Raw genomic sequence first — 16,604 nt, forward strand, 5'->3', positions numbered from 1 at the left:
TGATGTGTGTGGGATGGTATCTCAGAGTTGTTTTAATTTGTATTTCTTCAATTCCTAGACATTTAAAGATTTTTTTTTAAAAATATGATTATAGATACTTTTGAATTCTTCATCAGAAAATAGCTTGTTTACATGCTTTATTCATTTGTCAATGGGGGAATGACTTGTATTCTTACAAATTTGACTCAGTCCTCTGTATATTTGAATTGTCAGGGAAACTTGATGCAAATTTTTTTTCCCCAATTATGATTACTGTGTATTCTTCTCCATCTGGTTTTCCTTCCTATTGATCCCCAAAAGTGTTTTACTTCTGACTACCACCTCTCCCAATTTAACTTCTATTCCTTTCCTCTACACCTTTTTTCTGTAGAGTAAGATAAATTTCTATACTCAAATGAGTGTGTAATTTATTTTCCCTTTGGGTCAATTTTGAGGAGAATAAGCTTTGAGTACACTCAATTCCTCTATCCCACTCCCTACTATAAAATATCTTTTTTGTATCTCTTATATGTGAGACAATTTAAGCCCATTCTATATTTCCATTTCTCCTTCTTCTGGTGCATTTCTACTTCTCATCCATTAATTTCTTTTTTTAAGATTTTGTTTCATACTCCTAATTGCCTTAATAATGTGAAAATTCTTAGGAATTAGAAGTATCACCTTCCACGTGGAAATGTAAACAGTTTAAACTTATTGCATCCCTTGTGATTTTTTTTTTTACCCTTTAATGCTTCTCTTGAATCTTCTACTTAAAAGTGAACATTTCTATTTAGTTCTAGTCTTTTCATGAGAAATACTTTGTATTCCTCCCTTTCAATACGCATTCACTTTTTTCTTTCTGAAGGATTATATTCAGTTTTGCTAAATAGGTGATTCTTGTTTGTAATCCTAGATCCTTTGCCCTTCGGAATAACATATATCAAACTCTCTCATCCTTGAAAATAAAAACTGGTAAATCCTGTGTCTCAACAATATTTGAATTATTTCTTCTAACTGCTTGCAATATTTTTCTCCTTGATCTAGGCTTTGGAATTTGGCCACAATCTTTCTAGGAATTTTCATTTTGGGATCTCTTACTGAAAGTGATTACTAGATTCTTTCAATTTCTATTTTACACTATGTTTCTAGAATATTAGGACAGTTTTCCTTTAATAATAAAATTCTATTTTTTCTGATCATGGCTTTTGGGTAGTTCAATAATTTTAAAATTATCTCTCCATTTTTTAGGTCATTGATTTTTCCAATGATATATCTCACATATTCTTGTATTTTTTCTTTAATTAATTAAAAATTTTTTTTTGGTTTCTCATGAAATCATTAGCTTTTACTCGCCCAATTTCAATTTTTCCCCCCAGAGGCATTTGGGGTTAAGTGACTTGCCCAAAGTCACACAGCTAGGAAGTGCTGTGTCTAAGATCAGATTTGAACTCAGGTCCTCCTGACTTCAAGATTGGTGATTTATCTACTGTGCCACCTAGCTGCCCCCCAATTCCAATTTTTAAAGAATTATTTTCTTCAATGAACTTTTGTCCATTATTTCCCATTTGGCCAATACTACTTTTTAAAAGAGTTCTTTACTACAGTGAATTGTTGTCCTTTTTTTTTTGTAACCATGTGGCCAATTCAGATTTCTAAGGAGTTTTCCCCATAACTGGATTTTTGTGGCTTTATTCATCATTTGGCCTATTCTGCTTTTTAAGGTGTTATTTTCTTCATAATTTTTTTCTCTCCTTATAAAGCTGTTAACTCTTTTCTCATCATTTGCTTGCATCATTTTTTCTCTTTTCCAAATTTTTTGATGCATCTCTCTTATTTAATTTTTAAACCCTTTTTAAGCTCTTCCAGGAATGCCTTTGGGGTATTGATTCAACTCACATTTTTCTTAAGATTTTGAATGAGGCAATTTTGAATTTGTCTTTATTCTGAATTTTATTTTGATCTTCTCTGTCACCAGAGTAACTTTCTATAGTCAGATTCTTTTTTTGTTACTCATTCATTTTTCCAGCATATTTCTTGACTTTAACTTAATGTTTTTTTTGTTTTTTGTTTTTTGTTTTTCTAATAGCTTTTTATTTACAAGTTATATGTATGGGTAATTTTACAGCATTGACAATTGCCAAACTTTTTGTTCCAATTTTTCCCCTCCTTCCCCCCACTCCTTCCCCTAGATGGCAGGATGACCAGTAGATGTTAAATATATTAAAGTATAAATTAGATACACCAAAAGTATACATGACCAAACCGTTATTTTGCTGTACAAAAAGAATTGGACTCTGAAATATTGTACAATTAGCCTGTGAAGGAAATTCATAATGCAGGCAAGCAAAAATATAGGGATTGGGAATTCAATGTAATGGTTCTTAGTCATCTCCCGGAGTTCTTTCGCTGGGCATAGCTGGTTCAGTTCCTTACTGCTGCATTGGAACTGATTTGGTTCATCTCATTGCTGAAGATGGCCAAGTCCATCAGAATTGATCATCATATAGTATTGTTGTTGAAGTATATAATGATCTCCTGGCCCTGCTCGTTTCACTCAGGATCAGTTCGTGTAAGTCTCTACAGGCCTTTCTGAAATCATCCTGTTGGTCATTTCTTACCGAACAGTAATATTCCATAATATTCATATATCACACTTTATTCAGCCATTCTCCAATTAATGGGTATCTACTCAGTTTCCAGTTTCTGGCCACTACTAAGAGGGCTGCCACAAACATTTGTGCACATACAGATCCCTTTCCTTTCTTTATGATCTCTTTGGGATATAAGCCCAGTAGTAACACTGCTGGATCAAAGGGTATACACTGTTTGATAACTTTTTGAGCATAGTCTTGAATTGCTCTCCAGAATGGTTGGATGTATTCACAATTCCACCAATAATGTATTAGTGTCCCTGTTTTCCCACATCCCCTCCAACATTCCGCATTATCTTTCCCTGTCATTCTAGCTAGTCTGACAGGTGTATAGTGGTATCTCAGAGTTGTCTTAATTTGCATTTCTCTGATCAATAGTGATTTGGAGCATCTTTTCATATGGCTAGAAATAGTTTCAGTTCCTTCATCTGAGAATTGTCTGTTCATATCCTTTGACCATTTATCAAATGGAGAATGGCTTGATTTCTCATAAATTAGAGTCAATTCTCTATATATTTTGTAAATGATTATAGACCAATCTCCCTAATGAATATTGATGCTAAAATCTTAAATAAGATATTAGCAAAAAGACTACAGAACCTTTATCAGAACCTTTGACTGTAAAAATATTTTCCCGGTTTATTGCTTTCCTTCTAATCTTGTCTGCATTAGTTTTGTTTGTACAAAACCTTTTCAGTTTGATATAATCAAAATTTTCTATTTTTTGATCAGTAATGATCTCTAGTTTTTCTTTGGTCATAAATTCCTTCCTCTTCCACAGGTCTGAGAGGTAAACTATCCTGTGTTCCTCTCATTTATTTATAATCTCATTCTTTATGTTTAGGTCATGAACCCATTTTGACCTTATCTTGGTGTACAGTGTTAAGTGTGGGTCGATGCCTAATTTCTGCCATACTAGTTTCCAATTTTCCCAGCAATTTTTGTCAAACAGTAAGTCCTTATCCCAAAAGCTGGGGTCTCTGGGTTTGTCAAACACTAGATTGCTATAGTTATTGATTGTTTTGTTCTTTGAGCTTTTTTTTTTTTATTTAATAATAACTTTATATTGACAGAATCCATGCCAGGGTAATTTTTTACAACATTATCCCTTGCACTCGCTTCTGTTTCGATTTTTCCCCTCCCTTCCTCCACCCCCTCCCCTAGATGGCGAGCAGTCCTATATATGTTAAATATGTTGCAGTATATCCTAGATACAATATATGTTTGCAGTTGTTCTTTGAACTTAACCTATTCCACTGATCAACTAATCTATTTCTTAGCCAATACCAAATGGTTTTGGTAACTGCTGCTCTATAATATAAGTTTAGATATGGGACAACTAAGCCACCTTCATTTGATTTTTTTTTCCATTAATTCTCTTGAAATTCTTGACCTTTTGTTTTTCCATATAAACTTTGTTGTTATTTTTTCTAGGTCATCAAAATAATTTTTTGGGAGTCTGATTGGTATAGCGCTAAACAAATAGATTAGTTTAGGTAGTATTGTTATCTTTATTATATTTGCTTGCCCTATCCAAGAGCATTTAATATTTTTCCAATTGGTTAGATCAGACTTAATTTGTGTGAAAACTGTTTTGTAGTTTTGCTCATATAGTTTCTGATTTTCCCTTGGCAGATAGATTCCTAAGTATTTTATACTATCAGTAGTTACTTTAAATGGAATTTCTCTTTGTAACTCTGATGTTGGATTTTGTTAGTGATATATAAGAATGCTGATGATTTATGCGGGTTTATTTTGTATCCTGCAACTTTGTTAAAGTTGTGGATTATTTCTAATAACTTTTTAGTAGAATCTTTGGGGTCCATCATATCATCAGCAAAGAGTGATAATTTGGTTTCCTCATTGCCTATTCTTATTCCTTTAATCTCTTTCTCAACTCTTATGGACAAAGCTAGCATTTCTAATACAATATTGAATAGTAATGGTGATAGTGGGCAACCTTGTTTCACTCCTGATCTTATTGGGAATAGTTGCAGTTTGTCCCCATTAAATATCGATGCTTACTGCTGGTTTTAAATAGATGCTACTGATTATTTTAAGGAAAAGTCCATTTATTCCTATACTTTCAAGTGTTTTTAATAGGAATGGATGTTGGATTTTATCAAATGCTTTTTCTACATCTATTGAGATGATCATATGGTTTTTTGTTAATTTGGTTATTAATATGGCCAATTATACTGATAGTTTTCCTAATATTGAACCAGCCCTACATTCCTGGTATAAATCCTACTTGATCATAGTGTATTATTCTGGGGATGATTTTCTGTAATCTTTTTGCTAATATCTTATTTAAGATTTTAGCGTCAATATTCATTAGGGAGATTGGTCTATAATTTTCTTTCTCTGTTTTCAATCTGGTTTAGGTATCAGTACCATATCTGTATCATAAAAGCAATTTGGTAGGAGTCCTTCATTCCCTATTTTATCAAATAATTTATGTAGTATTGAGGGCCAATTGTTCTTTAAATGTTTGGTAGAATTCACATGTAAATCCATCTGGCCCTGGGGATTTTTTCTTAGGGAGTTGATTCATAGCTTGTTCTATTTCTTTTTCTGAAATGGGACTATTCAAGCAATTTACTTCCTCCTCTGTTAATCTGGGAAGCCTATATTTTTGGAGATAGTCATCCATTTCACTTAGGTTATCAAATTTATTGGCATAAAGTTGGGCAAAGTAACTCCTTATTATTTCTCTAATTTCCTCTTCATTTGGTGGAAAGTTCTCTCTTTTCATTTTTAAGACTACTAATTTGATTTTTCGCCTTCCTTTTTCTGACCAGATTTACCAAAGTCTTATTTATTTTATTGTTTTTTTCATAGACCCAACTCTTAGTTTTATTTATTAGTTCAATAGTTTTATTACTTTCAATATTATTAATTTCTCCTTTTAATTTTAGAATTTCAAATTTAGTATTTGGGGGTTTTTAATTTGGTCTTTTTTTTTTTTTTTTTTTTTTTTTTTTTAGCTTTTTTAGTTGCAAGCCCAATTCATTGATCTTCTCTTTCTCTATTTTATTCAAGTAAGCCTTTAAGGATATAAAATTTCCTCTTATTACTGCTTTGGCTGCATCTCACAAATTTTGGTATGATGTCTCATCATTGTCATTATCTTGAGTGAAATTATTGTGTCTATAACTTGCTGTTTCACCCAATCATTCTTTAAGATGAGATTGTTTAGTTTCCAATTACTTTTTGGTCTATTTACCCCTAACTTTTTGTTGAATGTAGTTTTTATTGCATCGTGATCTGAAAAGAAAGCATTTACTATTTCAGCTTTCTTGCATTTAATTTTGAGGTCTTTATGTCCTAATACATGGCCATTTTTTAATATGTTCCATGAACTGCTGAGAAGAAAGTATATTCCTTTCTGTCTCCATTCAGTTTTCTCCAAAGATCTATCATATCTAATTTTTCTAATATTATATTTACCTCTTTAATTTCTTTCTTATTTGTTTTGTGGTTTGATTTGTCTAATTCTGAGAGTGCAAGGTTGAGATCTCCCACTATTATAGTTTTGCTGTCTATTTCTTCTTGCAACTCTCTTCACTTCTCCTTTAGAAAATTAGATGCTATGCCACTTGGTGCATATATGTTTAGTATTGATATTGCTTCGTTGTCTATGCTACCCTTTAGCAAGATATAGTTTCTTTCCTTATCTCTTTTGATTAGATTAATTTTTGCATTTGCTTGATCTGAGATCAGGATGGCTACCCCTGATATTTTTACTTCACCTGAAGCGTAATAGATTCTGCTCCAGTCTTTTACCTTTACTCTGTATGTATCTCCCTGCTTTAAATGTGTTTCCTATAAACAACATATTGTAAGGTTCTGACTTTTGTTCCAGTCTGCTATCCATCTCTGCTTTATGGGAGAGGTCATCCCATTTACAGTTAAAATGACTAATTCTGTATTTCCTGTTATCTTGTTATCTCCAGATTATGTTTTTCTTTTACTTTCCCTCCCAACCCTCTTTCCCAGTTTTAAACTTATGCTTAAAATGTTCCTCCCCCTCTCTGAGTTCCCTCAGATATGATAAGTTTCTTTTGCCTCTTTGTGGAATGTAGTTTCCCTTTTTTTATCCTCCTTTTCCCCCTTTTCTGACACTATGCTTTTTCCATTTCTACTTCCCTTTTTTTATGTTATATCAGTAAAATCAAATTATACATGTAGTCTTTTTGTATATCCACAACAGAAATACAATTCTCAAGAGTTCCTTTTATCTTTTCTGCATCTCTTGAGTCCTATAGTTGGAGATCAAATTTTTTCTTTAGTTCTGGTTTTTTCCTGAGAAACAAATGGAATTCATCTGTTTCATTAAGTGTTCATCTTCTTCCCTGGAAGAACATTTACTCAGCTTAGCTGGGTAGTTTATTCTTGGCTGCATTCCAAGTTATTTTGCCTTTTGGAATATCAGATTCCAGGCCCTTTGATCCTTTAATGTGGAGGCAGCCAAATCTTGGGTGATCCTTATTGTGGCACCTCGGTATTTAAATTGTTTTTTTCTGGCTGCTTGTAATATTTTTTCCTTAATCTGATAGTTCTGAAATTTGGCCACAATGTTCCTTGGAGTTTTTATTTTAGGGTCTTTTTCATTTCAGAAGGTGTTCGATGAATTCTTTCAATGCCTATTTTACCTTCTGATTCTATTACCTCTGGACAGTTCTCTTTGATGATTTCTTGTAAAATAGTATCTAGGCTCTTTTTTTCATCATAATTTTCAGAAAGTCCAGTAATCCTTAGATTATCTCTCCTAGGTCTATTTTCCAGGTCTGTCGTTTTTCCAAGTAGATATTTCATGGTTTTTTTTCAATTTATCACTTTTTTGGTTTTGTTTGATTGATTCTTGCTGTCTCAATGAATCATTAGTTTCTATTTGTTCAGTTCTGATTTTTAATGAATTATTTTCTTCATTAGCTTTTTTAACTTCTTTTGTATAAAAAAACTTCTTGTTTTTTTATATACAAAAAAAAAAAAAACAATTTTAAATGAATTGTTTTGCTCTATGGATTTTTTTTTCCTTTTCACTAATTTTTTTTTTTTTTTTAGTGAATTATTTTCTTTTTCCAATTCACAGATCCTACTTTCTCGTGAGTTCTTTGTCTTTTCCAATTCACAAATCTTACTTTCTTGTTCACAAATCTTACTTTGCAGAGATTTTTTTACTTTTTCCAATTCACAAATTCTGTTTCCCTGCACTTTCTGGGAATTTTTTACCTTTTCCAATTCATATTTCAAAGCTTCTCTTTCCTTTCCCCATTTTTGTTCTAACTCTCTTTTGAGACTTTTAATGGTCTCTTCTATGAGAGTGTTATGTAAAAGGGGACAGGTAACATTCCCCTTTGGGGTAATGTCTGGTGACTTTTTGCTATTAGTCTCTTCAGGATTGCAGACCTGTATAGGTCTTTTTCTGTATAGAAGCTATCTATTGTCCTTTTAATTTTTTTACTCATTTTTTAAAGTCTTTAGGGTATGCCTTCAGGGCAAGGGTTCCAGCTTCCTCTGCAAAGCAGGGAGAGATGTAAATCGATTTCCCTCAGCCAGGTATGAGAATGCTCTGAGTGAAAGTTTCCCCAGCCCCCAACAGGAGGTGATTTAGCACTAGCCAAGCTATGGAAGTGCCTAGTGGAGAACCCCCGCAAAAAGTGTGGTTTAGCGACTGCCCTAAGCCTAGAGACTAAGCAGTGAAAGTGTCACTGCTCCAGGCCAGAGCCCCTTGTGGGGCTGTGGATATTAGTAGCTGATCAGCTAATAGCCAGACTCAGACCCAAAGTCTCTGCTTGGAAGTCTCTGCCCCGAAGTAAATTTCCCTGTGAAAGTTCTATTGCCCCAAGCTAAGCCCCACACTGTGCAGATTAGAGGCTGCCCTGGGCTGTGCCCCCCTGCCCTGCAGGTTCACAACTACCCTAAGGAAAAGCCCTGGACTTCGGGTTGGGGCTGTGAGTTTGTGCTGTGATCTGTGCTCTCACTTCTGGTTTGGGGCTCTGCTTGGAGCCTCTATTTCTCTCCCTGCCTGCACTGATCTTCTCCCCAGCCCCTGAGGACAAACCTTTTCTGGCAAGATTCCAGATTATCTTTGGCTGGTGAGTTGTTGTACCTCTAATCTTTATGAGTTGTAGCAGTCAAGCACTATTTTTGAAGCTGGATATAATATTGATAGTGAAGGTAAGAGAGGAGCTTAGAAAGTCACATGTGCCTTCTCCACCATCTTGGCTCCGTCCCACAGCATTATTCTTGCCTCAACTTTGGGTTCTATTCTAAGAGTAAGGGAGCTGTTTGGTGGCCAGTAAGTTTTCAATTCTTCCAAGGGGATATGATCTAAGGTAAGGTATATTTACTCTCCTCCTGCCCTGTGCCCTTTTCTGTGAGCGACCACAAACACTATTTTCCGCTATGGAACAGTGACCAGAATGTTTCCCGCCCTCTGTGGTCATAAGCTCTAGTATGCTAATGCTCTTCTTATCCTGGATCTGCAACTCCGGAATTGTAACCTGGTTCTCTGTATGGTCAATGAAACAAGAGTCCTGCATTCAGTGCTAGAAAAGGGATCCCTATAATCTCCTTCTAAATCAGTTATCTGACCTCCTTATTGACTGTGAGATGAAAGTTCCAGAAGCTATCTCCACCAACTCATGTTGCTGCTGATTTGCCAGGGTTTTGCCTGCCCTAGACTGCACTCTGTGCTCACCATGATGCAACAGACATTTCCTGCTAACTTTATATATAAATTGCCTTGAATTGGAAAATTATTTCACTTCATATTTTTGTTGGTTCATGGGTAGGTCAAGCCAGGATAATAAAAATGACTGAATCAATTTACTTATCAATCAAACCACCAAAGAATTATTTTATAGAACCAGAAAAAATGAACAAAATTCTCCTGGAATAACAAAAGGTCAAAAATATCAAGGGAATCAGTGAATAAAAAGTGAATGAAGGTGGCCTTAATTGTAAAAGATTTCAAACTATATTACATAGTGGTAATAAGCAAAACAATCTATTATTGGCTAAGTAATAGAATGCTATTGACTTTTAACTTTATGTTAAAGTTGGCCTCTACTCCAAGAGTTGTAAGGGAATTGTTTGGTGGTCAATAAGTTTTCAGTTGTATAAAGGGGTATGATCTAAGGTGAAGTGCATTTACTATTCTCCTGACCTGTGCTCTTTTCTGTGAGTGACCACAAATACTATTTATTTTCTACTCCGGAAGAGTGAATAGATTAAGCATATAATACATAGTTTTAAATAACCATAGTCATATAGCATTTGATAAACCCAAAGATCTAAGATCCAGGGGCAAGTACTCACTATTTGACAATAATTGCTGGGAAAAATGGAAAGCAGTTTGATAGAAATTAATCATAGATCAATATCTTACACTGTAGATCAATATTTCACATTACATATCAAAATAAGGTCAAAATGCATATGTGATTTAGACAGGGAGGGAATTAGACATAAAAGGTGATAAGCAAATTAGGGGAGCATTGAAAAAATTACCTGTCAGGTTCATGGATAAGGGAAATTTTTATAAACAAAGAGAGAAGATAAAGAGGAACATGGAAGGTAAAATGGATAATTTTGATTACATGAAAGAAAACAGGAATTTGTTTATTGCAAGTTTTACTGAAAAAAAGTTTAGTTTCTCAAATATAGAGGTAATTGAGCCAAATTTACCAAGATTAGAGCTATTCCCCAATTGATATGTCATCAAAGAATGTAAACAGACAATTTTCAGAAGAAGAAACCAAAGTTATCAAAAGTCTTATGGGAAAGTACTTTATATCACTAATAATGAGAGAAATGGTCAACACAGCTTTGAGATACTGCTTCACATATATGAGACTGGCTCGACAGAGAATGAAAATGACAAATGCTGGAGGAGATGTGGAAAAATAGAGTTGGGATGGGAATGAAGATTGGTTCACTTGAGTTCCTCCCAAAATAGAAGGAACTTGAGTTCCTTCATGCCTATAAGGAGTGGGAGAAGGGGAAGTGGGAGAAGAGAGACTGGCAAAATTCTCTAAGCAAAAAAGGCTATGGGGTGGACAAAAGTTACAGGATGGAAAAGTGGGGTATGGACTAGGATTTTTTTTTTTTTTTTAGGATAGTCTCATAAACCTCCTAAGTATCTGGCTCCTTGTGAAAATGTACAGTAAGGATTTTGTCCAAGTTGCATAGACCTCTGAATGAGATCCAGCAGGTCACAAATTTCATTTACTGTGATTATAAGAACTTCAGTAACCTCCTTACTCCATGCAGGGGTGGAGAACATCTAGCCTGCAGGTTGTAAAAGGGTCTGAGAAATTATTTGCTAAGACAATTGCTAGGTACAATCTCTCACTGCTTGAATTCTATAAATTGCTAACTTTGTATAGCTGGTAAATGATATAAATATCCCTTGGCAGAAAAAAAGGTATCCCCACCCTTGACTTAAAGGAAGATCTAAGGAAGCTCACATCCTCTCAGTCACCCTATTGAAGTAAGATCTACAATAATGGACCAAAGCCCCTTTTACCCACTGGTACAGAGTTTGAATATCAGTGGTCAATTCCACAGGTGTTGTCTCTTTTTCCTTGCTCTCCTCCACTTCCCCCACTCCCAGTTCCCCTCCAACATGAATAAGATCCAGTCACAGGTTCATTGTTTGCTCCTTCCCCACAAAGTCTAATTTTGCTTGAATCAGATAAAAACCTTATAAATCAAATAAAAGAGTGTCTATTTTATCCTGAACACATTTCTGGGCCTCATTTGCTTTAAATTGTAAAATATGGCTAATAATGCTTGTGTTTCTGAATGTTGTAAAGAAAACATTTTGTAAGCCTTAAATTACTATATAGATGTTATCTTTTTTATTAGGCAAGTCACCAACCTCACCTATATAAAAGACTGATTAACTGTGAGTTGGATCAAAGCTATTTACATTTCTGTCTTCATTTAAGATTCTTTTACCTGCACAAAGAAGAAGAATTTAGACAAACATATAGAAAAATTGTCTGGAATATAGTATTGATTTCATGAGTCATTGGCTATTTTTGAATGTGAAAGAGCCAGAATACAGATATCTTAGAGATTGGCTTTGATGGCTGAATTTATATTCTTATAAAAAATTCCAATTTCACTGTTTGAAAATTGCAGAAATACTCTGAAATTTCCCAATTTCCCTGAAATCATAAACCCAAGTGATACACTTCAAAATTTATATATTTTTTCTTTATTATTCCTAATTCCTAGAATCTTGGCATAGTCCATGCTATTTAGTAGTATAATAGAGATAAATATTTCCTTTTAAAAACAACATAGAAACGTGTGATTTCCTCTCTTGTTCCACCCAGTAGTAAAAGTTTGTTGAATAGCAGGCACTGAGAATTCACCTTCAGGGCATAAAGTCTTGATGCTTCCATAATCATAGAGTGGAGTACATAGTTACAAAGTAAGTAATAATAGACTCTTAATATATAACATTATGGTTGCTGGGCATATGAATGTAAAAATGAAGGAAAATATTACCCTGATTGAAATAATTTGATGTCTATGACTAATAAAAAGCATGTTGGCAAATTTAATTTAATTTAATTCCTAAATACCCAAAGGAGGAATACTTATGAATGTCATGTAGCAGTTCTGCCTGGAGAAAAGAAAAAAATGGAAAGGTTTTAACTTGTTTCTTCACTCAGCAATACAATAACAAATAAAAAGTGACATAAGTACATAAGTAATTTAGACAACCCAAACTGGTTTGGATCCATGGTTTGGGCTGCCATTCAAATTAATTCTGGTCCATTTTCCAATTTAACCTCAATCAACTTGTTCAAACTCTTTAAATCTAACCATATTTTATGACTGTTAATAATTAGGGGGAGATATTTGGGGAAATAATTTGAGGTTCAAGAATGTGACAGGAAATTAATTGCAAATACATGTATTTATAAAATGAAAACTTTGAGTGAGAAAGTAAATGCACCAATTATCTCTTTATACAACAGCTATATTTCTAAAAGTTTCAGGTACATCAAATTTTGGTTAATTAAATCATATTGTAAATGTACTAGAGGAGGTTTTTATTGAAACAAATATCCAATAAAATACGTAATCCCTCCCAAATTTAACTGTTCTAAGTTCATATTTTTATATGTGAACCTCTGCTGCACTATTGACCAGATATGTTCATATGTGGAGACATGCTATCAAGTACCTTCCAATTGTTTCAGCATCACATTCAATGCTTATATCATTTGGAAGCATCCACAAGTGAGATTTTCATGGCTTCTTTGTATATATGATATTAAAAGCCAAATAAATTCCTTGTTCTTTTTCCCTCCCTTTTTGCCTTCCTTTCTTCTTTCTTTCCCTCCTTCCCTTCCTTCTTTCCTTTTCTTTCTTTCTTTCTTTCTTTCTTTCTTTCTTTTTTCTTTCTTTCTTTCTTTCTTTCTTTCTTTCTTTCTTTCTTTCTTTCTTTCTTTCTTTCTTTCTTTCTTTCTTTCTCTTTTCTCCTTTCTTTCCTTCTGTCTCTCTGTCTTTCTTTCTTTTCTCCTTTCTTTCCTTTTTTCCCTCTCATTCATTCATTCTTTCTTTTTTCTTTCTCTCTATTCCTTCCTTTTTCCTTCCTTCCTTTCTTCCTATTTTTTCTTCCTTTCTTGCTTTTTAAGAGGACATAAAGGGTCTAGAAGACTACGATAAATTCAAATTCAACTGGATTTAGTTCCAGATCAGGAAAAATTCCAAATATTTTAAGGAAATGAGAAAAACTTATAGCTGACTCCACTGTAGTTTATCAATGGTAATGAAGTGCAGTTTGGCAGATAATGTTTCTAATATAGCTGCTTTCCCACATTGCCTCAAAAAGTCTAAAATTTTCCATTCTGGGAACCCATAGAGAAGTTAAATGCTATTGTAACATAGCCAGTGAATCTTAAAGTGATTTGGATTTCAATTTGTTATCTCCTTTGCATACACAAGCACACATGCATATCCTATTATATAAATGTCAAACAGGATCTGATCTGTACAAGCCCCAAACATTTTCCAGCTATGTCATTCTTCCAAGGTTATGTGTAAAGAAATTGTTAGTTATTTTCCTCTCTTTGCCTTTCTGTTTCTTCTCTTCCCCACCCTCATTCCCACCTGTTTTTTATGATGAAAACTTTTTTCTTTTTCTTTCTTTCTTTCTCTTTCTTTCTTTCTTCCCCTCTCTCTTTCTCTCTCTTTTTAAAGAAACTTAAGCACAAAAGGAAAATGAAAAAGCTACAGACTGATTTGGCAACAGCTAAGCAGGAGGCTGCCATCACAGTTATGGAACTCAATGAGAAGATAAAGGCTTTATATGAAGGAAAGCCAACCCCTAGAGGTCAGTATATACATGGGACTAGAGGTCTGAGTGACTATTAGACTTAGGCAGCACATCAAAGAACAAGGATGTTTAGTGATAATGTTCTGTCCTGGCCTAACCTTTCTGCAGCATTTCAACTCTTTCAGGATTTAGGATAATTTTTTCCTTATCCAGGGGTAGAACGATGAGATAAAAAGGTCTTGCCAAATGCTTGTTAGAAAAAGGCTTTAAAGATGAAAACTAGGATATAGTCAACCAGATTCCATGTTTCCTAAGGACTTGAATCATTTTGCTTTATCTTCTCCAACATTTAGCATAGAACTTTAAACATAATGGGATAGTATTAAATTGAATTGAATTGAATATGATGTGTTATCTACAACTAAACAATAATACAGGAAGGGGAAAAGGGAGTAGGGGAAAGTGAATAGGGGAGAAGAGACTATCCCTAGGAATATGGTTCAGAAACTGAATGAATCATTTATCTTCAATGGCAGGCTTCCAAGATGAGAAAGGCAGGTGAGTACCCGAGATAGTGTTTTGGAATTAAATGAATTTGGTAAAAAAAATTAAACAAATAGAAAAATTGTTTGGAAAAGTTGTGTGTGTGTTCAGGGGAATTTTAACAGCCTTCAATACCTGTTTTTAAAAATGGAAATAACAACCAACAATTTGTTTCTATCCTAGAAGGACATGGAATAAGAAAATCAGTGTTCTTCAACTATGGCTAGTTCCTTTAATTTAGTCTAAGCTGTAAAATCCATACAATTTCTATTTTTTCTTTAGTGGATCTTTTGTAATACTTATTCACAAATGCAGTTCTTCCTTCCTTTGTTATGAACCATGATTGTTAAAATCTGCTTCATGCCATTGTTCTTACTTTAGATCTCTGTATAATTTAAAAGCAACTCCTGAGGAGAGGTAGGACCATGTGGAAACAAATAGAAGATGAGGAGGAAGCAGTGGGTGTGATGACTCTAGAAAACAGTGGTCATGAAATTGTTCGGAAAAACTTTTTACTGACATAACCGAATTTAATGTGAAACAGTCACAAAAGGATAATCTAATACCAAAATAATGAGTGTTCTTAGACTTGAGTATACATCACTATTTCTTCAGGATACTGGAATTATCAGTAAATGCTTTTTTGAGCCATTTCAGGATAGATTGAAAATGAAGGAAAAAACTAGTTGAGGATCAGAAAGTACCAATGTCTTGAAAAGGAAAATAAAATCATTGAAAATCCTTGTCTTTACACATAATAAAATATATAGACTTATAACAAACCAATTATATTGGAATAAAAGTGATCAAGATAATTTTTTAAGTTCATGTACTCTTACCATACCCCTGGACCAGGTAATGTGATTTAAGAAGCTTGAGAAATTGAAAAGATAGAGAATATGAGAGAACATCAAAATGAATGCTGACGTTCTCTAGTATATTATTCTAAGGAGTCTGCCTATAGCTAAAAGGTCCATGACATATTTTAAAAAAAAAAGTTAAGAAAGAGCTAGGTTCAAGCTCTTCTCTTCTTTTCAGCCATATAATATCAGAATGGATGGTCACAGGTTGGATTTCACCATTATCACAAATGTTTTATTTCACTAATTAAAAACTCTCACATCTCACATCTTTCTATTTGACCATAATTAGGAATATCTCCTATACCTATTTTTCACTACATATCCCTTGCCAAACTTCTGCTATCATCTATTTTTATTCTATCTCAAGTTAGCCAAATGATATAGAATGAGGTCCCATAACATTTTGACTGGGTAAATTGTAAATTTGTATTACTCAACTTCAACTAGGCTTTCATTAAAACAAGAAAATCTTTTTATCCCTTTCAAAATGATTGCCTCAGTGACCACAAAAAACCCAAGCTTTCTCTTTCCTGCTCAAATTTCCTACACCTCTCCCTCTTCCCTCTCTCTTACCTGAGAATTTTATCTCTTAAAAGGGAATATTGGGGCCTTTAATCTGAACTCCCCCTCCTCCTATTCCTGCCATGTCAAAACTCCAGGACCTAATCCCCACTATATTCTCCTTTGTTTCCATATTTGACAATGGGGTAGCTTTTCTCCTTGACTGAGACAGCCCCTCTGCAAATGCCTTTGGTTCTTTCCTGTGATTGTAACTTTAATAATTTCCTATCTACTCGTTCCTTTGCTACAGTTTTCACATATGCTCAAGTCTCCCATCCTTAAAAAAGCACTTTGTTTTCTCAGATAAATTCCTAAAAAAATTATTTACATTCACTGCATTTTCTTCTTTTTCTCTCCTCAACCTTTAGGCTTCTGGCTTCTAGTTCTCATCACTCAATTGAAAATGCTCTCTCCAAAGTTATTAATGATCTCTTAATTGCCAAATCTAATAGTCTTTTCTTAATCCAAATCCTTCTAACTTTATCTGCTGCATTTGACACCGCTAACTAATCCTTGCTACTATATTCTCTCTTCTCTCTGAGTTTTTATTATACCATTCGCTACTGGTTCACCTCCTCCTTCTCCATCTCCCTTACTAGCCTATCATGCATAGAATGCTTCTCAGGGCTCTATTTTGGGTCCCCTATACTTCTTTCTTTACAGTTTCTTTTGGTAATCTCTTTAATTTTCTTGATGTTC

General features: G+C 34.0%; 1 protein-coding gene across 2 annotated transcripts in view; it reads left to right on the plus strand.

The window, feature by feature from the left end:
* The window catches only part of CCDC192 (coiled-coil domain containing 192), a 321,145-nt gene that overhangs the window by 232,143 nt on the left and 72,398 nt on the right, over nucleotides 1-16,604 (plus strand). For both annotated transcript variants that reach the window (XM_051998280.1, XM_051998288.1), the window contains one exon: nucleotides 13,863-13,995. In XM_051998280.1, coding sequence (XP_051854240.1) covers nucleotides 13,863-13,995 — 133 coding nt within the window. The remainder of the gene's footprint in view (nucleotides 1-13,862; nucleotides 13,996-16,604) is intronic.

This window comes from Antechinus flavipes, chromosome 1 (genome assembly GCF_016432865.1).
Source record: "Antechinus flavipes isolate AdamAnt ecotype Samford, QLD, Australia chromosome 1, AdamAnt_v2, whole genome shotgun sequence".
Classification (NCBI taxonomy): Eukaryota; Metazoa; Chordata; class Mammalia; order Dasyuromorphia; family Dasyuridae; genus Antechinus; species Antechinus flavipes.